At 35.4% G+C, this 23,590-nt stretch overlaps 2 protein-coding genes across 4 annotated transcripts in view; one reads left to right on the forward strand and one right to left on the reverse strand.

Moving 5' to 3' along the window:
* Positions 1-1,978: 1,978 nt before the first annotated feature.
* On the forward strand, positions 1,979-15,436 carry CTNNB1_1 (Catenin beta-1; the record flags this gene model as incomplete). Of its 2 annotated transcripts, XM_012939139.3 has the most annotated exons (6): positions 2,057-2,758; positions 2,792-3,424; positions 3,462-3,848; positions 7,861-8,001; positions 8,764-9,295; positions 10,124-15,436. In XM_012939139.3, 6 exons carry the CDS (start codon positions 2,057-2,059, stop codon positions 10,693-10,695), a joined length of 2,967 nt encoding a protein of 988 aa, XP_012794593.1. In that variant the 3' UTR covers positions 10,696-15,436. The 2 variants fall into 2 exon arrangements, with proteins under 2 accessions (XP_051069622.1, XP_012794593.1); XM_051213632.1 differs by having other exon boundaries at positions 1,979-2,758; positions 3,462-8,001; positions 8,764-15,436.
* A 167-nt stretch (positions 15,437-15,603) lies between these two features.
* Positions 15,604-23,590, reverse strand: part of HMT-1_1 (Homocysteine S-methyltransferase 1) — a 29,954-nt gene continuing 21,967 nt past the window's right edge. For both annotated transcript variants that reach the window (XM_051213633.1, XM_051213634.1), the window contains 2 exons: positions 20,576-20,818; positions 15,604-16,362 (listed from right to left, as the gene is read on the reverse strand). In XM_051213633.1, coding sequence (XP_051069624.1) covers positions 16,012-16,362; positions 20,576-20,818 — 594 coding nt within the window. In that variant the 3' untranslated portion in view covers positions 15,604-16,011. The remainder of the gene's footprint in view (positions 16,363-20,575; positions 20,819-23,590) is intronic.

A 23,590-nucleotide genomic window follows, 5' to 3' on the forward strand; every position in this document is an offset into this window, starting at 1 on the left:
ATTGCATTGAACGTTCGTTTGGATATTATTAGCATAATAGTTGGACGTGTGAATAAAAACATATACGAAAACTATGGTTGGGTTCGTGGATAATTTTTGAGGACGTTCAGATGTTTTTCAAACCCGTATTGCTTGTAAATAAACCGAAAATAGAATTAAAGGGAAATCGAGGCATGATTTACAGTGTGAAATAATAACAAATACAAGGAGTATGGTAAACATTAATTAAAATGGTAACCACCAATGTAACTAAAGTTTAGAGGGTTCAAGTAACGTGGCCAATTTGTAAAAGGCTAATATAAAGAGCTTATTACCTAAAGTTAAGTGACATATTTAGTACGGTAACGTGTGTACTTAGGACATGGACTAGGCGTGCTCGTGTACATGCAATATGTTTTACCACAGTATGTCGATTAACGAGTCATAAATGTGCATGATTTCGACTAAAACTTGACGGCAGTGACAGAATATATGACTCATTTATGTGAAAGCAACTACGAAATGTTATCATGCCTCATAAATATAGCACGAAATAATCTAATGAAATTATGAAACTCGCCTGGGTTACTGTTGCTTCTAAGTAGTGAAGATACAAAGTAGGCAGTAGTTTGAATATGGATTATGTACGAGGTACTGTTGATTAAATTTTTCGATTAACACAGAGATGTAGACTGAATTTGTATAAGTCCAGAATTAAGTTAAGCCAAATAAATAGCATTGCTTGACGAAGTCTAAATGAGATCTAAGATTTCAGAAAATTTATAGTTCAAACTCACCGTAAATTTCTAGCATTCGTATCCTCTGTTTGGCCATGGAACTCAGCAATTGGAAATTAGGCAGGCAGTGATAAAAAAAGTAAAACATTCTAGTGGATAGTCGTTAAGCAGAAAGATGAATTTACAGTCGACAGTTAATCTTGTCTCGCTTATACCAGTGGATAAGTTACAAACAGATGTGCGTTCGTGTTGCCTTGTGGCTATACTCACGAGTGGTTGATATTTTAACAGACATATTACACAGCAGCATTTACATGCTGCTAATGCTTGTTAGCGAACCACGATAGCCTATTATAAACGTAGTTGATTAGTTAGATCTATCGATTGAACTAATTATATAGGTTTAAATGCTAATCAACATTGACATGAAGCAACGAAAGTTCACAGCGATAGATTAACATAGGCGATGATAAAAATGAAAAAGAATAAGTATAGAATACAATAATAAAGATTATAGTGATAGGTTGCATTATTCGAAGTCTTGCTCACCTGTGTAGATCACCAACGTAGATGATCTATGTCGAAATGATTGGAGACCTACTCGAGTTAGACGTGAATGATGTGACAGACTAGCTAATGTTGAAGTCACACCTCATGGTCAGCACCTTACGTGGACTACCCCATCGACGTATCAAGGTACCATATATGCTTTGAAGACTGTACAACACAGAGGACGTTATTACAGAAATATATTAGTTAAAGTAGATACAAGTGAAAGTGAGACCACTGCCACATGGGCCAGTCCATGGCATACGACTAACTGATGAGCGTTGGTTTTACCTGGCCTTGGAAGGGAGCGATGATCTGTTCGACATTCAGTGTTCCAACTGCCGGATGATCTGGCTAGGGCTTAGTGACATTTCACTTGCCCTACAGTACGAGTAAGTGAGTTATAGAAACCCCTATGAACTGCTACGGTGATGACATTGTCTGCCAAGTCTTTTGATAGAAGATTTGATTATAACCTCAATTCTGTATGAACTGGAAGAAATCCCTCTAAGGATTACTCCTTATCACTTTGGTGTTAACTGAACTACTTTTCCCTATATTTTATCGAAGTAACGTCAATAAAACTATTAGGACACAAGCTGTCAATTTCTCAAAAAAAGTTGAAGACGAGTCTCGAATCTATCCCAAAAGATGCCAGGACTAACATAGGCCATCAAGCGTACTGTCCTTCCCAAACTGAAACTGAAACTAAAGGCGCATCTTTCGGATGTTGTGTCTACTTTTTCGAGTTCGTACTTTAGGCGTTTTCGTTGCATGAATGCATTATAAATATGGATTCTGTTAGCACGCGCTTACTCCAAGATGCGCAGACCTGCAATTTAGGTGGCAGTCAAGGGTTAACTATGAATCAGGTTGTAGATGCGGATAGTGTTCCTACGCAGATGGTCGATAAATGTCACCGAGTCAAGATGTGGCAGCAAACTAATTATCTCTCAGATTCTGGCATTCACAGCGCTGTTGGGACTCATACACCAAGTATCAGTAGCAAGGTAGAATGTGATGACGCTGAAGCAGACGATCGTTATTTAACTCAAAAACCGGGTCATTTACCTCATTGGTCATCTTTTCCACTTTCTGTTAACCCGTCGGACTCTTGTCTTTTGTCTCCAGCTACACCTAGTACAAGTAGCATTCTAGGCGTTGACTCCTTAAGTGATGTTGGCGGCTCCCACTCTGCAAGTAACGTTGATCTACGAGGAAACAAGCTACCAGAAATTGATACCGATGAGGCTGCAGGAGCCATACCAGAGCTTGTCAAACTGATCAAAGATGAAGATGACCAGGTTATTATTTACCAGTCATCAATGATGGTTTTCCAATTGAGCAAGTCAGAAGCTATCGATGCCCTTATAAAGTCGAGAGACATGATAGACTGTATAATATCTGCTCTGGATCGAACAGAAGATCCAGAAACAGTTCGTTTTCTTGCTGGTACATTATATAACATTTCGCAGATGCAACCTGGGCTCAAGGTAAGTGCTTTGTATTTCTGACTCGATCTTTAGGCAATATTTGCCGCACAATGTATCCCCTCTCTTGTTAAGCTTTTGAATTCACCTGTAGAATCAGTTTTGTTCTATGCAATAACGACGTTACACAATCTTCTACTTCATCAAGATGGAGCGAAAGCCGTTGTAAGACAGAGTGGGTGTTTACAAAAGATGACTGCTTTATTGCGGAAAAATAACATTAAGTTTCTCACCATATGTACTGATTGTCTACAAATACTGGCTTATGGTCATCAGGAAAGTAAACTGCAAATTCTTTGCAGCGGGGGGCCCATTGAACTGGTTCGGATATTAAGAACATATCAGTATGAAAAGTTACTTTGGACCACGGCTCGAGTTCTCAAAGTGTTAAGCGTGTGTGCTAGTAACAAGCCGGCTATTATTGTTGCTGGAGGAATGGACGCTTTAGCAAAGCACTTACATAGTTCAAGTCACCGGTTGGTATTAAACTGCCTTTGGGCACTTCGCAATTTATCCGATGCTGCGACAAAAATGGATAATCTCCAGCCTTTGTTGCACTCATTGGTCCGTTTATTGGATTGTGGTGATAGCAGTATGATTACATGCGCAGCGGGAATCCTCTCCAATCTAACGTGCAATAACCACGCAAATAAATTTATCGTTTTTAAGGTAAGGTCTTACAATAAATCTAAACGTAATTTTGCAGATGGGTGGCGTGGAGGCGCTTTTGCGTGCGGTCAGTCAACCTGCTGTCAAAGAAGATATCCTAGAACCATGTATGTGCGCTTTAAGGCATTTAACAAGTCGTCATGAAGAGGAAGAAACAGCAAGACATGCCTTGGTTCATGAACTCAACGGTTTGCCGATTATCGCTCGAGTTTTGCATGCAGCAACTGCTGGTATTTGTCCTGATCTTGGTTTAGTCTGTCAACATCCTCAGAATCCGGTGGTATCGTGGATGCTTGTTAAAGCTATGGTTGGCCTTTTGCGCAATCTGTCTGTCACCTTAGATAGCCATTATGGTATGCGTGAATGTGGGCTTGTCACCGGTTTGTTTTTACTACTTTATGCAGCGCAATATGAAATAATTAGAGTGAGTGCCTCTGTTTATTTATTAATATCCTGGGAGTATAATAAATATGACCCTAAGGTTTTCTAAAATGAGAACAATAAACTATGGGGAAAGGTGAATTCATTTCATTTGGTGTCCCCTCAATCCTCAACTTATTAAATGTCAACAAGAATTTGTGCTTCACACATAGTCAGATTTATAAAACAGTTTTGTGGTGGTGTCTGTAGATTTAGAGCAAATGAAGTGATTTCACTTCACTCAACAAAGCTTTTTGTCCTTGTATAAAATCTCAACAAGAGGACTAATTTGCTAGGACTTGTAGTTCATTTAAAGTATTGGTTGTGATCAATATGAGGTTTAATTATTATTTTAACAGTTTGTGGTATCTGTGGAGCAGATATTTTGTGAGGACTTCGAGAAGTCACAAATAAATGTTCTGGTGTTTTTTTATGGTTGTGGACACCCACTAGTAGTTGTATGTGTATCTCATTTGTCACGTACAAATGTATGTGCTTGGCTTTCAGGAAAAAATTAATTGTATGACGGCTACATCTAATGGTTGACGACTCGATAGATTTATTCGGTCTTAGTTTGACCACTCCTACCACTCTCCCAACCTATTCCTACATCGACCAACATCACGTGTCGTAACGAGGTAGCCAGTTGTTGGGCATAAGCAGCATGTGTTCCGACCAGCTTAGTCGACGAAGATTCAAAACCCCATGTCTACTCAGTACCCTACATTTAACACCAGGATTGATCACTTGGTGGTCAAAACATATGCAAGCAATGTTTAGAAGACACGTATGTTCGAACACTAATTCCCGTTGTCTCTGAGAGCCATGTTTCGGTCGTAAATTAGGACGGAGTAAATTGCTGGACAGTATACTCATCCGATTGGCAGATAGACATGTCACCTGATCCATAGGTGATGGAAGTTATCAGAATCCAAGTGAGCCTTCTAGATCCGTACTGATATTTCTTCCGATGCAAACCCACGAGGACTGATGAGACTTCCAAGATGATTGAAGTGGTCTATGTGCGCAACTACTTCACTGGATATTGTTACTGCGGACCAGTTCCCAAACAATATTTTTGATCGAGAGAGAGAGAGAGAGAGAAATGGATCTAAAACACTGTTACATTGTTGCTTCAGGTGATCAGAATACTAGATCTCGTCAGTGTTTTCATCGAACACCTCCATATTTCAAGTTAATAAGTAGACTTTCTGGTAGGTGATAAGTCCTTGGAAAGTCAGATGACAGAAGCGTTATCCCTAAAGAAGCATGTATGACAGAGTAAAAATAGGGAAATCTGGAAACCCTAACGAACATCACTTGGTATCATTATTTTTGATGACATTTGGCCATAAGCTCTGATTCAACTAGTTGTCTTCGAATAAAGAACCTCTACAAGTTTTATGTACTTTGGTGTATACCTTCAACCATAAATGCTGCTGTTAAACCTGTCAAGTATTGCGGATGAATACCACATTAAAGTCAAAAGTTCAGTGTCGGTAGGCACGTCCATGCTCGAGAACCTGAAAGGATTAGTATTTGACCGGTACTCCCACTTCCAGGTCTGGTACTAGGTTCGTTTCTCTCAGATTCGCTGTTCACAGGCTTTTCTGAAGTTTTGATAATCACTGAAAACATTATTTTGTGCACCATATTAGCCAAGCTTATTCTGTGGCTGTCGCAAGAAGATTTTAATCTTCCAAAAACTTGGACAGCCCTCGAGACCAGCCAATTAGGATAACGTCCAGTTCCGAAACTGCAGCTTATGTCCTAGGCAATCTAACATCTAAAACTGGACCACCATCCAAAGAAATCTCCAGGATTAGCCTATCGGGGTTCATCGTTATCCTTTGCTTTAGATTAGCTATGGTTGTTTCAAATACATTGATAGTCGAGAGACTTATGTTAGTATCCCATCCAGGCTGTTTTTTATCGGTAGGCAACTGGAGGGTAACTGCGAATTTGTTAAATTGTAATTAAAAGTGTTTCACCCCCCACTCTTACGGTTTGTGCTTAGAGTGGGTCATAATTTCGGTAATCTAACTGTACTACTTTCCTTTTTGATAATTCTGAAATGTTTATTATTACCTATCGCCACGGCCTTTTCTGTCCCTTGATTTCGCCTCCCACTAATACTGATAGTGATTGAGTAGACTTTTTGTCAGTCTAAGCCATCTCTTTTCATCGTGTTCGTTGCTGGGATGAGTCCCGGGGTATTTGTCTGTTTCAGTAAATGACACCGAAACTTAATTGTATTTGCTAGCTTTTTTAAGTCACCGATATATATTACCGTAAGACAGACAGATACGTGTTCTCACTAGAGTATGATCAGAGTCTAATGATGTGCTCTAAAAACGAGCAGCAGCAGTGTATCGGGCTTCTCTAACGATGGTTGGTGGTGATATGGCCTATTCGCGTCCGTCGATTTTGATATTTGTCACGTGAGACTAATTTTGGTATTTTCTAGAAATAGATGGTTATCTGAACATAGTCGCAGCAAAATGGTCATTGTTATTTCTTCTCTGTACTCAAACGTCTCTAGATTGGTCTAAGTTTTTATGATACGTTCATACACTAGCTACTTACTTCATAACCCCAACTTTAGTGCGTGGAGAAGACTTCTGCTGTCCTCTTCTTCCCTGCCCACTAATTAGAGGAACAGTCCAGTTTATACTGAAGCTTTGTTGATCTATACCACATAAGTAATTGAAATCGCACTCATGTTAGTCCAGTTACATATCAATTCAATGATTGAAATTCCTTATCAACCCAATTATTGCTAATGACACAAAATCACACTGACACAATCAATGCAAATGGAAATAGATAGGCAATCCAATAAACAATTACAACTGAATAAAAATAATATATTTGTAATATCCCAATGAGTAGAAAATTGGATTTTCTGACGTTTCGTGACTTAGTGTAAGTCACTTCTTCAGAGAAATTACAACTGAAATTACACTGGGAGTCAACGAATATAGTTAACTCTGAATAATTTAATATGACGGAAAATGTTTTGAAAGTTCGCTGAATGAAAATCACTTTAATCGATACAGGAAATCATAATTTCTCTGCTTATACGTTTTACTCGGGGATAAAGTATCTTCAACAGTTTTATTTTTGTTTAGACTACCTACTTGGACATCAAAATCCCCTTCTATAATTCAGTCGGTTAGTCGTCGTAAATATAGAGCCTGGAACAGATGGGAGTTGTCTCAAATTACCATACTACATTAGTACGACGAGATGAATAGCAAAAGAGAGGAATAATTTGGCAGCAGTGGTAGTGGGACGAACTGAATATTGAGTATATGTTTCGTAAAGACAGTGGAAAAGTATGCATGAAGCTATACTGGAATTCTAGATCGAGAGAAAGATGAATAAAGACTGAATGCATCTGCGCCGTCGCAACCGATACTGAGTGATGTCACTCAAATCTGCAGTCACCGATCACGGTTTCCGTGCGGACCCCGACCAGGTAGTTTGCTTTGTCCACTTGACTCAGTTGAAAACTTTGATCTACTGATATTTGTTGATATTTAATATACTTGTAGCAAACGTCTGTTGATGTTGTTTTACCACAAATCTTCGAATCTTCCTGGTTTTATGTATCACGTTGTGTGGTACACCTGGATTGTGAGTCATATGTACTACCAGTGATGTCACCCGTTTTCTCAATGTAGGAAATTGGAAAAGGATTTGAACTCAAATTTGTTTGTGCTACTGCTCCGCTGTTTCGTATGTTGGGAGAGCTGAACAGTGGAAGGCATGTAATATGAATGGAGTTATTTTCCAATGGTATCTTGTGTGTTTATCCTTTGCAGTGTAAGCTTGTTCGCATAACAACACTAATTCTAGTGGTCTATGCTAGTGTCTATGAATTCGGAAATTTATAACCAATTTATTTTATATTTCATTTGAATCAATAACATTTTCATCCTTGAGTTGCCAAACTTATTATAATTTTGCTTATTACAAGTTAAAGTTATTAAAAATTTTCATTCATATTTTAGCGTTCTGTTTCTTCCACTCATCCAACATTCTCAACGGTAGTGCAAAGTGTTAGACTCGAGGAGATTGTGGAAGGGATTTGTGGTGCACTTCATATGCTAGCGAAAGATCATGCTACTCGGTCTTATCTAGCTCTTCTAAAGGTTGGTTTACAACAGCATCCAGATATTGTAATTGAACGATAGTTTATGTTGAAGTTAATAAAATGTAAATGAATTTATAATAACTCAAAATAACTTGCAAATGAGCTATCGTGCTTACATTTTTTCAAGAAAAACGTTTCATGGAAATTGTAGTCATTGGTACAATATCGTACTAAGTTTTTACTCAACGAATGACCTGGACATATGCGTCAGTAATCTAGGTGTTGGCTTTCTGACCTTTAAGTCACGGACTAAATGGATCCTATCTTCCTTCGGTCCTGTAAGTCTAGTAATATCTTCAGTTCATAGCACAAATGCACTGTCCTTTGTCGTGGTCACTACGTTAATACAAACATTTATAAGTTTTGTAAAATGCGTTATTAGTAGTTCATCTAGATGTATTAAACTCCTTAAAAAATGTAGCTTACCTCGAGCTTCCACGGTAACACTTCGAAGTCACTTTGAAGTTAAATGTAAAAACGTCCAAACTGGGGCGTTTAAATGTAGTGTAGTAAGTTTTCCTAGTTAATATACAGTGTCTTGTTTTTACTTCGCACTGTATGCTGTTCATCATTGTTCATTTTATTTAAAGTAGTTGTTCACATTTTCTGCTTTTTACTGTTTACTTTTCCTTTAGTTTGTTTATGATCATCGGCTACCAATTCTTTTTGTATAGCTTTGTCATCTGTTTTTCTCTTTCATTCACTCAGTCATCTTTAACTCTTAAAAATATTTCAATACTTATTCATTCTTGTTGTACAGGCTCCAGCTTTAAGTATAACTCCAAGTATTCAATCTGGCTCTTCTGGTCTTGCGATATTCGTCGAACTTCTTCATTCGCCTCATGAGTCCATCCAGCGTGCCTCAGCAGGCGTCCTCGCAGAGGTTTCACAGGATCGTGATGGCCTTGAGGCTTTAGCTACCTTACCTGGAGCAGGCTCAAGGTTCGATGAACTGGTTCGCTCTAGGAATGAAGCTATCTCAACTTATGCTTCTGCAGTAGTCATCCGACTAGCTGAAGAGCGTAGGGGTATAGGCAGCAACCCGTACATTTTCTCATCTCATATAGAATCGCTAAATACCCCACCTTTACCAATGGATACAGGAGAAGTTTATCATGTGCCTACTGTTCATCCGGGGGGCACTTTGCATCCTGAAATGCCTTCATTAACTCATCATGGGAGTTGGAACCATGGTCCCTTACAGACTCATCCTCAAGAATCTGGAAACACATGTGGTAGTCCTTCCAACTCGTTGATGGAGATGCTTGGACCATTTCCACCTGGTTGCAAGGGTAAGTAGTTTGTTTAGTTATCATTTTATGTACTCGATCATAACTGCTGTCTTTACTTAGCGCTGAAACTTAGTTGTGGTTGGTATTAATTTGATTTTTCATTTCCTGACGGATCTCATTGTACTAATATAACGTATGGCGACTTTGATACACTTTTGCACCACGTCATATATTGTTTGTGCCTACCTGTTGCATCTCGTGTAGGCTTGGTTATAAAAGTTTTAGCAGGCTAATTAACGTTTTACAAACGTTTGTAAACGTTACTTATTTTCAAACCAGTGCTAAATCATAAATGTTTTCATTGTTGATTTCCCCTGCATGGAAACATAACAGTCTTAATAATGTTATAGTCTACACTGTTTCTGTCTGCCACTACAGGCTTATCTCCTTAGTTCTCAATTATAGTAACTAGTTTTCCATTAATCCTATCTAAGAGATAAGGGTCTGTATTTAAGAATAATGACTTATTTGGTTCATTGATAGAAAGGCAACAAAAAACAAGCTGTTTTTGTGCCTATTTAGAATTAGGAAACGTATTAATAATAATTATGTCAGTACTTTTAAAAATTGAGTTAAATTTTTTAATGATTGTTCTAAATGACATACATGTTCCGAAATCGGAATCACTGTTACTTCGATTGAAATTACTTTTGTAAAAAGTGAGCTAGCATGTGAACCGTTTTAATATATGATTTCCATACGAAAATGAGATGGGATTTCTGACTGTATAGAGTTGATGAAAATTTGGAAGGAGGTCATTTGTTTTTAAAGTAATTGTGTAGTTATGCTGTCATAATTGTTAGTTTTTTTATCCCCTTGTCAATTTAGGTTCTGTGTGCAATGATTGTTGCTCTTACTGGGGTGATTGTGATCCTCCTGGGACTTGCTCCGATCCAAATTGTATTTATAATGGCAATAATAATCAATCATCTGGAACGTACTCTGAACTGCAACCAGTAAAATTATACCACAACATACGCTCACCAAGTCGTACTGGATTTGTGGGTTGTGGAAATATATATTCTGTGGGGCCAACACTTGTGTCTTCATCTGTTCAGAATATTGACAATACTCACCAGTTACAGGGATCTAATCCCGTTTTGCCCACTGGAATGAGTGTGGTGCCACGCAGGTCATGTGTCGGAAGTATAAGTTCAAGTGGTTATTTAAGTCCGGGTGGTGATATGTTTTTAAATCCTTCACCTTCAGAATACAAGCCGTTTCACGAAGATAACCAAGGTATCCTAAGACCATCACTTTTAGATCAACAAACACACGCTGCTTCAATTTCTTCACCTGCAATACCTTCACGAAATGTTAGTGCTGGTTATCTTAGTCCCGATTTAATGGCTTTAGAAGAAACCGACCCTGATTGGTTTGGAGGCCCTGCCGTAATGTGAATTTTTCTTTTTTGGAGACGAAAGTTAGACTTAATTTTTAGTCTTTTTTTAAAATACTGGTGCCTCTAGGCTTTCAACCTGAAAGCCATTTCCTTTTCTTGCTGCAATAAACGTACAGCAGTTGGTTTTCTTCTTTCTGATCCATTGTTACACACAAGCCCATCTATTCATGAGTATGAATACAAAGGGAAAAAATCAAATGTCCGTTTGTTTTTTCTCCAAGCAATTGTATGTTAAGCTTTTCGATTTTCGATGGAATGTTTTATTTTGAAATTTTGTTTTATATGGAATATGAATTCCAGTTGCCTTTTTAATTTACAGTTGTTATAGTTGGATAAATAATATGTTATGTGATTGGTGGGTTTTTTGACTTTCTTATCGCATATTGAAATATAGATCAAATTTTCTACACAACTAAATAAACACTGATTAAAGAACTGAACAAGAAAAAAGCAACATGATATGATTCAGTTTAGGTAAGTAGGTACTTTTGTTATACCTTTCGTTATTCTTGAAGGAAAGTTGAATAGCTCATCAATGTATGACAATGTGTTGTTTGTCTTAATTTGTTTTTACTTTTTTTATTGTAACTAACTCGCTGTTGAGTGATCTACCGTTATTTCGATTGTCTTTTTTAAAAAATATTGAGTAGCCTACATTATACATAATATTGAAACACTTTAAAACTTTTACTAAGCTTATTCTTACTTTTTACTACTCTGCACACCACTTTTAGCGCCATCATTATTTTATTTCTTACTTTTGAATGCCACTAATCAACACATACACACTCATACTTATACACTTTTTATCACTCCAGCGGCATTATTTATGTTATTACTATTAATCATATTTGTTTGTCCCTTTCCAAGTTTTGACTGTTTTTGCTTTTTCTTTTTCTCTAAATAATTATGATTACGATCACTAGTTCACACGGAGCACCTTGTTCTGGATATAAACATTATTATTTCATGTGATGTTTTCTTTTACATGATGTATGGATTACTACTTGCTTTGGTAGTATGTAAGCACTCAAATAATCTATTCGAACTACTTCAAGCAGTTGGGGTCGCCACCATACATAATTAGTGCTACGAATTCGACGATTACCAAATAAACAGACATCGAGTATCTTCAGCTTGGAATCAGGTTTTGTAAGGGTAAACTATGTTTATTGACACCAAGGCACTGTAAACTACCTTTTAAAAACCAGATTAACATCACAGGGGCATCAAATATGGCTTAAATTAGAACACCACTAAGCTCAATGTATAAAGAATCGCTTTTGTCAGTTATACTGGCACGCGAACGTTTACTTCTTTTCAACTGTACGTCACCTAAAGGAAGTACATGGACAGTTTCCTGTTTAAGATGACAGATCTACATCACCAGCATGCAATTTCTCCACAATTCTCTCTAGAATACTGTTCATGACAGAGTTAGATTGATATCGAGATATGTTGGACAACAGTACCCAAATTAACTTAATTTGGGATGATTGGCAAATGTTATGCATGTACGCTACATAGAGTGCATCTTAAAAACGCTTTCAGTGTATTAATAGGACTTTCAATGTCAAGATGAAAGGAAATTCCGTACCCATAGTGGGCATTACGATATTCAAGCTTGTGGCGGAATACAAAGACACCGATAATGCATCTATGGTGTGAATGAAACTCGGTCTGGATAAAATATTGCTTAATTTGAGTCGATGTAAAACTTTATCTGTATTTTCTACTCGTTGTTAGTATATCCCATGATATCAGTTAAAACAGATAGAAAAACTTCTAGACTGCTAGTGGTAAAAGTACTGAACGGAAATTCTCGTTAAAGGTTACGTACTTCAGCTTTACAGATTGTCTCTCAATAATATAGGACTAAAGATTTTTAAATTGGTAAGTTAAGTCTCTCAAACTTTTGTCGATCCATCATCGGCGAATAAGGATAATCCGATGCAGATGAGTAAGCAAGGACAGCATTTCTACAACTGAAGAACATATGAAACTCGAACAACTGTCAGCCAGCATCAAAGTCAGAATCTTCAGTACGAATGCTAAGACAGTTCTGTACTGAACTGAAACTTGGAGAACTACTACAACCATAAAAAAGTACAGGTATTTATAAACAATTGTCTACGTAAGATACTCAATGACCGTTGGTCGGATATCATCAGCAACAACCTACTATGGCAGAGAACAAACCAACCTCCATCTGAAGAGACAATTAGGAGAAAAAGACGCTGGAGCTGGATGGAACATACATTGAGAAAATCATCAAACTGCATCAAAGGGCATACACGAAAAGGATGAGTAGCAACTGGAAATGATTCCCCAGGATAGAGTTCGATGGAGAATACTGGTGGAAGGCCTATGCTCCTTTACGAGGGGTAACAGGCGTAAGTAATATGATCTTTAGTTGTGCAGTTGGGTGGACATTAAAAGGTTTATTTAAAAGTACTTAGGGATTGACTAGCTCTAACCAGTCACTGAATATCATATTGGCGAAATCTAAGCCTTTACAGAAATTTAAAAAGTGTAATCAATCATCAGCTGCAAGCAGTTTATAAAATGACTGTCTGAAGGTTCGAGACTTGACATTCTATATAAAACGGGATCTTGATTGTGGGAGTTAATGGTACGTTTATGATTGAGGTATTAGCTGTTTGAAAAAAATAGTATAACAAAGGGCTCAAATAATTTTTTAGGGATATAAATACTCTACTGGAGTAAGTACAAAACTGTTTGGCAACCGAAAAGATAGGTTGGTTGTATATGGATTTTGTTGACTGGAACCATCTACAGGAAAAGACAGGTCAAGTCTTGGTATGGGCTTCATGACTCCAAGTGGTATTGATTTTGAAATGTATTAATACTAATTTATTAAATTGCCAAATATAAGGTTGGTGTTGTAGTTCCAAATGGAATGATGCCGTCCAGCTCTAGGTTTTATGAAGAATAAAATATTTACTAAAAAATAAAAAAAACTCGTTTGAAATTACTTATCATGTTATCGTTGTCGTGACGAAAGGAGTAATTTACTTTGATGGATTAAGAAACATGAAAAATATAAACAGTTCTAGTGTTTATATTATTTAAATTTCGGACCAAACAATAATTTTACTTTAGAAAACGAGCGATCCAATAGTGTAATATATTTGGCCGATATCAATAAAGCTCCCTGTTAAGATTTCATAGCATTCAAAAAAGTCTTAAATTTACAATCAACAGTCAATAACAAAAAATGATGTTGACATCGCCAATGCTTCGATGCCGTCATGCCACATCATTTGAAACGTAACCACCGAGTTATTCAGACCACCTTGTTGACGAGTACCGACTAACGTAAGACCACAGTTGAGAGTTATTTACTGACTTCCTCTAACCACCTAACATAAAAATCTGCACGCAAAGTGGAGTTACTTAGACTAGTCGTCAAACTGCAACTTGATCAACAGAATCCAATAAGGATTAGAAAGACTGGTTTTTGCTCTGATTAACTAACGAAGACTGATTTAAGGAAAACAAACGTTGGAAATAATAAAACAGTCCCTACTTTCGTTAAGGCAACAATAACATGACAAGTAATTGCAAACGAGTTGTTTTTTTACTTTCTAGTAAATATCTTATTCCTCATAAAACTTAGAGCTGGACGGCATCATTCCATTCGGAAGTTGAATCCAGTGCATCGCACAAAACCTGGTCAAAATCCTTCCAATATTTACAAAGTTCTTTTGTACTGCGACTTAACGCCTCAGCTTGTTCAATTGTTAGCAGAAATTCAATTGAACATGAATACACTCGTTGACTTTCATGACTAAGTCATTGATTAATTAATAGTATCGACTCCTAATCAGTATCAATTGTAGACAGTAAAAAAAGAATGCAGTTTTAATGATAAGTTGGTAAACATTAGAAGTAATGTATTGTGTTTAAAGGTAACCAGTGAGAAACAATATACAAGCAAGGAAAGATTTGTATCGATTCAAAATGGTATGCACAGCGAGAAAAACTTAACAAGGTGAAAAATATGTGAGACGAAAATATTGGTGTCATTAAAGCATAAATTAAACTTTAGTAATTTATTTTGAGAAGACCAAATGAAATGTCAAGCTAAAACGTATGGAACGATATTAAAATTTAATATTCAGATGCAGATAAAGATGAGTTATGTCTGTATTAGTGTGATCACTTTGTACCTGGGAGTAAGGCTTGAATAGTCTAGAGTTAATACGACAAAAAGCAATTAATTACTCGTGTGATCGGCCTTGGACAGTTGTTCTTTGAGCACTGAATTCTCATGTCACAGAAAATATCAATACTAAAGTGAATTTGTTTATAGATTCCAATAAGAATTAACTATGTTTTCACAGTTGTGAGAAACTAAGAAGTACCAGTCACTCATAAATCTTCAATAGGACTTATTTAAAGACAGTGAACTAAAGAAATGTATTGGATGTAAATTCATTACACCTTTGGCGTTTATTACTTAAATGTTTTTCTAAATTTCCTGAAACTTATAAAATGAATGTTTACATTTAATACTACTGAAAATTATGACAAAACATATCACTGTAATGATTTATACTAAACCATGAATATTCTAACGGTTTTATTTATATGTATAATTAATTGTAAAATTTGTACATAATGACGATTATAGTCACAGTATTAGTATGTTCACTTCAACGATTTAATTGAGATCCTATGCCCATTTATTTCATTTATGCTTTTAAAATTTATTCTTATATATATATCGACTAGCCGTCTAAACAGTACTAAATTTATTGACTATCATTACGACTATATATATATATATATATATATATATATATATATATATATATATATATATATAATAAGGCAGACACAGTATGCTTAGTGTATAGATAAAAAGTGGAAAAAATTCCCATTTACAGATGTCATGAAATATATATTCACTACTACTGAACAATCAATAAACATAGGAACTTTGACAAAATATATACTTTATATATATATAGGTAATTGTTAAAATATCTACTGAAATTACAGTGTAACTAGTTATATGAGTGTATGCACTTACAATTTATATATGATGAGTTAGATAAAGCTTTTCTAAATAACAAAAAATGAAACATTACAAATGGACGTAGACGATATCAAAGATGACATACTACCACTACTATGTTTCTTCTCTAGTTACTGTAACAGTGAAAGCTTATCTAATCTTTATATATATACGTACACAATAATGACTAATTTTTATGATGTCAAAGTATTTTATGAAGATATATTAGAATTGGATTTAACTTCCTATATAAATATTAAATTGAAAATATTACACATCAACAAGTTGATTTGTTCTATTTATTGGATTGGACACATTTTCTGTGTTTTCAATAATAATTGGTAACAATAACGAAGATGATGTAGAGGGGAATGTTGATGATTGTTGTTGTACTTCACTTTGTTGACGCCATAATTGAGCATAACGACTTTTGGGATTTAATAATAATTCCGAATGTGTACCACGTTCAACAATTTCACCTTCATGTAGAACTAAAATTTCATTTGCATTAACTATTGTTGATAAACGATGTGCAACAATTAAAGTGGTACGATTTTGTGCAATACGATTTAAACTAGCTTGAATATTGCGTTCTGTTGTTGTATCCAATGCTGATGTAGCCTAAAATGTATGCGAAAAAATGGTATATATGTATATATTATATGTAACTATCATTGGAATGATGAACTCATTCGAGTTGAGGAACAAAACTCCATGAGGAAAACACATTCAGTAAAACGATTATGAAGTGGTTCATTCTAGTAAGATGCAGTGTTCTACCATGCAATTAGTTAACAATCATAACAATTTTAAAGAAACTCTCTTTTTAACACAGAGTAATGGATATCAACGCTATAATTTGAGATTAATTGAAAGTATGTGTAAATAGAACTGGTCACCACATTATAGGGGTGTACGACGCAAGAGATTTAGTCTTTATCTTTACTTATATCTTAAATGTCTAAAACACTTTTTATACATTTTTATTATTTCACGATTTCAATTTTTTTTCCTCGAACCATATCTTCTATATCTCATCCTTCCTACTAGCACAAATATTATTACTGTTTAGACTACTAGCTGGGCTGATATGCTTTGGTATTTTAAATCGATGAGAAAAAATGTGTCAGTTTCTGTGTTGCAAATGATTGACTGATATCGCTGTCTAATTATCGATGTTTCTGTACACTGTTCAGACTTACATCACACAAAAAGGTCATACATCTGTTTTATTTAATGTACAGATAAATATGAGATGATGAGATATTACAGATTTGAAGAAAGATTGAGTGAATTCATTCAACAGTAATCAATTTTGAGTAATGTTACTTAATATCTTTTTTAATATCTTACACGGATTAGCTAAAAAGCCTGTACGCATGACGATATTATACTAAACGACAATAAAGTCCAAGGACATATGAATGAATATATTGTTTAAAAATAGATAAATAGAATATATTTTAATTGTATGTACAATTACATATGATGAAGAGATTTCAAATATAAATGGCTTACATTCAAATAACCATTTACATAATATTTCCACTTAGATAACTTAAATAAAGTTTCATCAATAGTGAAACACTATGTTTTTCAATCACTTTACAGGATACAGTAATAGCCAATGTTAGAAGTGGGATTAGAAAAAGAAAATTAATGTCTCAAGGTTAATAGATACATCTAATGACCTGCATTTATAATGAGTTCGAATCATGTAGACAAGTATTCTTTGTTTTATATTATTCATTTTATTAAATGATTCTGATAGCTTATTGTTGTTAGAGATTAGTGGTTAATTTTCAACTGATTCACAGAATGATTAACCTAAACTTATTTCGTCATTTTTCATATATACAAGTACAATAAATAGGATACGATTTTCATCATTGTTTTTATTTTTCTGAAAAAAAGACTAACATTTATGTTTAGAACTGATGTACCGACGTACGTACGAAGTTCTACGTTGTTACTGACTGACTGACCATTTATCACAAGATGTAAAAAAAACATATAGTTAATTTCACATTGAATTCGGATCAATCCTATTTTTTTGTATGCCGTTTCTTCACTTATATATCTAGATTTTACATTTAAATACTAGAAAAATGTATTTCAAAGTAAAACTGAAAAAAGAAGAAATACACTCAACAATAAAGAGATATCTCAATGGTTAAGATCATGAGTCAGTTGAAGCTAGACCACCATGGAAAACCTGGAAGCACTGGACAGCCGTTTCGTATGCTCACTAGTGACTGGCTTCACGAGGTATATCCTGGAGTTCTAGTGAGAAGTAGCGACCAGTGGAGTTCATCCAGGTCTGTTGTGAGATAGTAACTCACTGAAGACAATGGTGAATGTGTCACTCAATTTCGTGGATTAGTTGAAGTTAGACATAAACACTGTTGGATGCAGGCTCAGTGGTCTAGTGGTTAAGTGCTCGCGCGCGAAACCAGTAGGTCCTGGGTTCGAATTTCGCAGGGGGCGAGGTCGTGGATGCGCACTACTGAGGAGTCCCACAATAGGACGAAACGGCCGTCCAGTGTTTCCAGGTTTTCCATGGTGGTCTAGCTTCAACTGACTCATGATCTTAACCATTGAAATTACTACAATCTCCACAAAACCCATCTGATAATAAAGAGATATGTTTAACTCAGCTTGGAAGTATCTAATTAACAAATCTACTCAAATCATTAAAAAATGGAGCGAATTTGAGAAAAGATATTTTATATTAGGAAAAAAATCAATCATAGGAGAGGTCAAGTGTAAAGGATAGACGAAATAATTGATTTTTTCGCCAACTGATTTTTGGACAATTGATAATGAAAAACAAATCAAAATTGAAATATACAATGTCTGGTTCATGAGAATTTGTGAAAAAAACATACTATTAACAACAATAAAATTTTTTAGTAAAATTAGTGAAAAGTATGGAAGAAAATGAATACAGTGTTTATTAGTAGTACCTCTTGTCCCAGTGAATGGAAACTTCATTAAGCAGAAATTAATGTATCACAATTGATAGTTGTTATTGTCAGCATGGTTTTGGACTTACGTAATATAACAAGTCAACTAGCCATTTCAATCATTAAGATTCTACTATATTGGAAAGAGTGGTTGATACGGTATAGAACTAAAAGGAGCTGGCATTATTCAAATAATGTCCACTGTGAGATTTGAAAACGAAGTCGTATTGATGACTGCAGAAGAATGTGACGAAAGTAAGGTGTATTACAAAGACAATTAAGAGCCTCAGTTATGCTATGTTTTTGTTCTTGAATTAACTAGCTTAAAAAGATTGCGGATAAAAACCATGCATTATAAATCACCTTATGGTATTGGGTGGTTCAAAATGGACAGAATAATTCAACTATCACAACGTGTAAAATACTCAAGTGTTACTCAGTTCAAACAAATTTCACCTGGCCTATTTGGTCAGACGTTTTTTTCTTTAAAGCAGTTCAAAAAGATGAAAGTCTTCATTATACGGACAGTCACGAACTACCATTCACGTGTATACTCCTAACTGTAAAATAATAACAATAGTTATCAACCCTCATTTTTCTATTACTCTTTAATGATCACCTCCTATTAAACTCCTGACTCTCATAACTTGTACACTCTCTTACTCTTTGAATATTCCTGACAGTTTCAGCCTATGGAATCTTATTCTTAGTTTCCTGAAGCTACATATGTTTGAACGTTGTCAAAATGAACTACAAACATGTCTAGCCTGAATTCAGACATATTTGAACAAGTATAAGAAATGCAAGTATGGTCACTTATTTGACTTTACCAAGTCAACGTGATGAATCGGTATAACTCAGTCTAGACATCTTCAGTAATACATATTGTCATTAGTGATTCTTAGGGGAAGACTGAAACCATTCAAATCACGAACCGATCAATGTTAAGTCACTATTTAAAACCTGAAAGCACTAGATGACTGTTTTGTTCTAGTATGGGACTCCTCAGCAATGCGCATACATGATTTGAATTCAATAATCTCCACTACCCGAAAATGAAAATCAAAGCGTTCATTCGAGTGACAGCATACAACGATTAAGAAACATGAAGTAAATATGTTTATAGGTCACGATACAATGTTAAACTAATAGTTAGTCAACTGGATTATATCCTAGAACATGGCTGAAGTTAATCAGAGATAGATGAAAAGTATTTTACCGCTTGACCTTTGTGAAATTTCAAGTACACGAATCTACATCTAAGAAGTTAAACCTTATAGAGTTAAGGTACTCTATTAAACTTAACTCGACTGTTTCTTGTAAACAATCGACATATCTAATGAACATAAAAACTTAGTTCCGGATTTCTGACAGCATCTAACTATATCATATCTAATGTTGTAATGAATTGACTAATAGCTTTTATTTTACATTTTCACTTAAAAAAACAAATTGAAAGATTAGACCACATTTTTGTTGATTACGCAATGATTATTTCAGACTGCCATAGAAGGTTAGTTGTAGTATACATATTCAACTAGTCGAGTCTTTAACCACAAAATTCAGAATATACATTGATTTGTTAAAGTGTAGATAATCCTAGTAAGGAGAGTACAGAGAGTTCTTTTGCTAACAAGTTCAAAATAGCTTCGACCAAAATAAATAATCCAGTTCTCCAGACAATAGAATTTCTGATACTTCATCTCTTATAACAACTCGCAATACACATCCAGAAAGAAAAAAAGTCAATATTCATTGTAGTATATGAGTTTTGTCAATAATTGATCAGAACGTTCATTAAAAAAAACAAGTTGATATTACCAATATATATATTAAAAATTACCGTGCAATATACCTATTCAACCTACTTCGTCTAAAATCATAATAGTTGGATTCTTTAAAAGATTACGGGCAATAGCTACACGTTGTTTTTCTCCACCACTTAATTTTAAACCCCGTTCACCAACTATTGTTTCATAGCCTTTTGGAAACTCTAAAATACATCGATGTATGTCAGCGGCAATGGCGACTTGTTCAATATCTGTTCGATCAGCTGACTGACGTCCGTAACGTATATTATAATATATTGTATCATTAAATAAAACTGTATCCTGTATTAAAATATAAGAAATAAAATATTTAAATACAATTATCTTATTAACAATTTCGTCTTTTTCTGATTGAATAAAAAGTTTAGAAGAGATTAGAATTCTAGCTAGTGATTTCAGAATTACTATTATTATGTAACTATGAGAGTTGATTGCTATTCATGTTTTTAACTTTGAAATCAGTCACCGATTCATATGTATAAAATTGTCATATGAATGATAGTTTAACTACATATATTGGTTTAAACTAAACTATCATGTCAGATATTACATAACTCAATTACAAGTGAATACTATAAAACAATGTTATACAGAGATAGTCGTTGGAGTGAAGTATAGGATCGGTTCAATGATTACAGTATCAGTCCTTCAATTACTAAGTCGAAAGTTTAAGTCTAATCCCACCTACTTCAGCCAATAAGTAGCGTAGCTCAAAGTCCAATACACGAATCTGCACTTGGTAAATTAATCACATGATTGTCAGTGATATTAGGATTAGGAAAACATAGATTACAGTCAAATTCAGATGATCAAGATGAAATATCGGCACGGACTGAGAAATCTCGATTCGCTTTGGTAACGTGCGTCACTTGTGGCATATTTTATTTTAACAAATAGATACTGGTACAATGAGGCACCAAATACATATGCGCCACACAGATCTTATTTGATGTGTGAGGGCTGTGATACTACCCGGGTGCCCAAACCGAACCAGATGGTTTTCTTAGGGGGTCACACCCGGAGCCTTCGAACTGAAGGTCCGACCCACAAGGCAGTGGAGCAACGTAAGGAGATGCAGTCCCATGGTAGCCGGTGACCAATAATTGGTTCATACGCCATTTGTTCCTTCAGAATACTGGAACCCATGTGCACCATTGGTTTGGAATCAGGGTTTTCCAACTTCCGTGGGTGGACTATCCATGTCCAACAACCCGGTTAAAGCGCCGGACGTTCGCTTTTCGTCCTCTCAGTTTCGCAAACAACACCCCTCCCAAGAAGGCAGTGAGTAGGACTTCCCTGGCAGAGGCTATATACGCGTGGCCATGTGAGAGCATTTCGAGAGGGAGAGCGGACTCTCCCCACTTTCGGCCGTACCAGGGCATTTGGAAGCTAGGCTAGATATCCATCTTTCAAACAAAGGACGAGCTTTTTGTGTAGCAGTTCTCTCCGCTCCACTTTACGGTTGTGGAACATGGTCATTAAGAGTAAAGGATGCTCGTAAGTTACCAGTACTTGATTACAGATATTTTTGAAGCATTAGTCGTGTATTTCAGGACCATCAAGTAAGCAATGCCTGGGTTAGGTTAGGCTACTGGGTAAATATGGTGGATTGTTTGATGAGGTAGAGGATTTTCATCAATTGAAGTGGTTGACACATGTGTTACGTATCCACAACCACCACCCACCTCGACGGGTGATGCTTGGTGTAAGAGTAGGTTGGAGGGAAGGAAGGATCGATGAAACCAAAATGTTTAACAAGTCTATGAAGTTATTCACAGTTGGTTTAAACCATGTTAACAAGTGTAGACTAGACAGTTGAGGTCTGTGTGACTGTCGTAGCCAATAGTTAGAGACCTTGAACGACGGCTCTAAATCGTCTGTAACGGTGCACGTGCGTTCGCTTTTTGTCTTCTCTTAGATCTCAAGTTTTATTACCTCTACTTCTCTCGGAGTTTCTTTGATAATTCAATTTCGCTGTGCTAATTGGGTATGGGAAATTGGACTGATCTACGTATCTCCCAGGTTCTACATTGCGTTTGACTGGCTGATCAAGACCTAAAATTATCCATAATATGTAGTATCAATACTGAGTTAGTGAGTGTATTTATATTTTGTTAAAGTGGAACACCATAAGTTTTTAATAGTGAAGAGTAGATGACAATGAAATACAATACACAGAAACTCTATTTTGAAGACAAAGCCGACAATTTCATTTATCAATAACTCAAAAAGTATTAATTAATATAAACTATAAAAAGAGATCCACCTGTAAAACAATAATGATATAAACTTACAATTTTAGAAGTAACCTAGTAATTAAGCTATAAATCACATCACAAGAGTAAATTTAATAGTTGATTAATTGTTTAAGTACTATATATACATATTCATTAGTGTGTATGCAATCTTTTCAGTGTATTTGTTCATTACATTGATAAGTTATCTAACAGTTATTCTACACTTACCATCTATCTGGTTAATAAAAGTGTTGCTTATTTAATCAAAAATTAAAAAAAAATTTTAATTGGTATTTTACATAGTGAGAAATGGACTTGAACATATGATTTCAACTGTTTGTGATGAACATAGTAGTAACATTAATCTATTCAGCATTACTACTGTCGTGAATGAGAACACAAGTGGGGACAACCAAATGTATTAAAACACGCAGTGTCTTAGGAAAATCTGAGAATCATACAGTAAATAATTCATTTACAAAATGTTCATCAATTATCTCAGATTTGATTGTTCCTCCGTTCCCACACCAATCACTCTCTGTTCTCGTTCTCTTCTCTTCGATTTTTCAACCTTTTGCCACCAGGCATTCCACTTTCGACTGGTGACACATACTACTTATATCTGTCCACATCAGTATCACACATCACACTACTACTATTATAGCTTGAACATCTGGGCTGCCTGTTCCTGCCATCTAAATATTTTAACAAGTTATCTACTTTTGTTTGTTTTAATACATCATTATGTCTATTAATCGCATAACCTATTCAAGTGCGTTTCTGAAAACTATAACGTTTCGTTGTACAAGTTACAAAA

Source organism: Schistosoma haematobium, chromosome 3 (assembly GCF_000699445.3).
Source record: "Schistosoma haematobium chromosome 3, whole genome shotgun sequence".
In the NCBI taxonomy this organism is placed as follows: domain Eukaryota; kingdom Metazoa; phylum Platyhelminthes; class Trematoda; order Strigeidida; family Schistosomatidae; genus Schistosoma; species Schistosoma haematobium.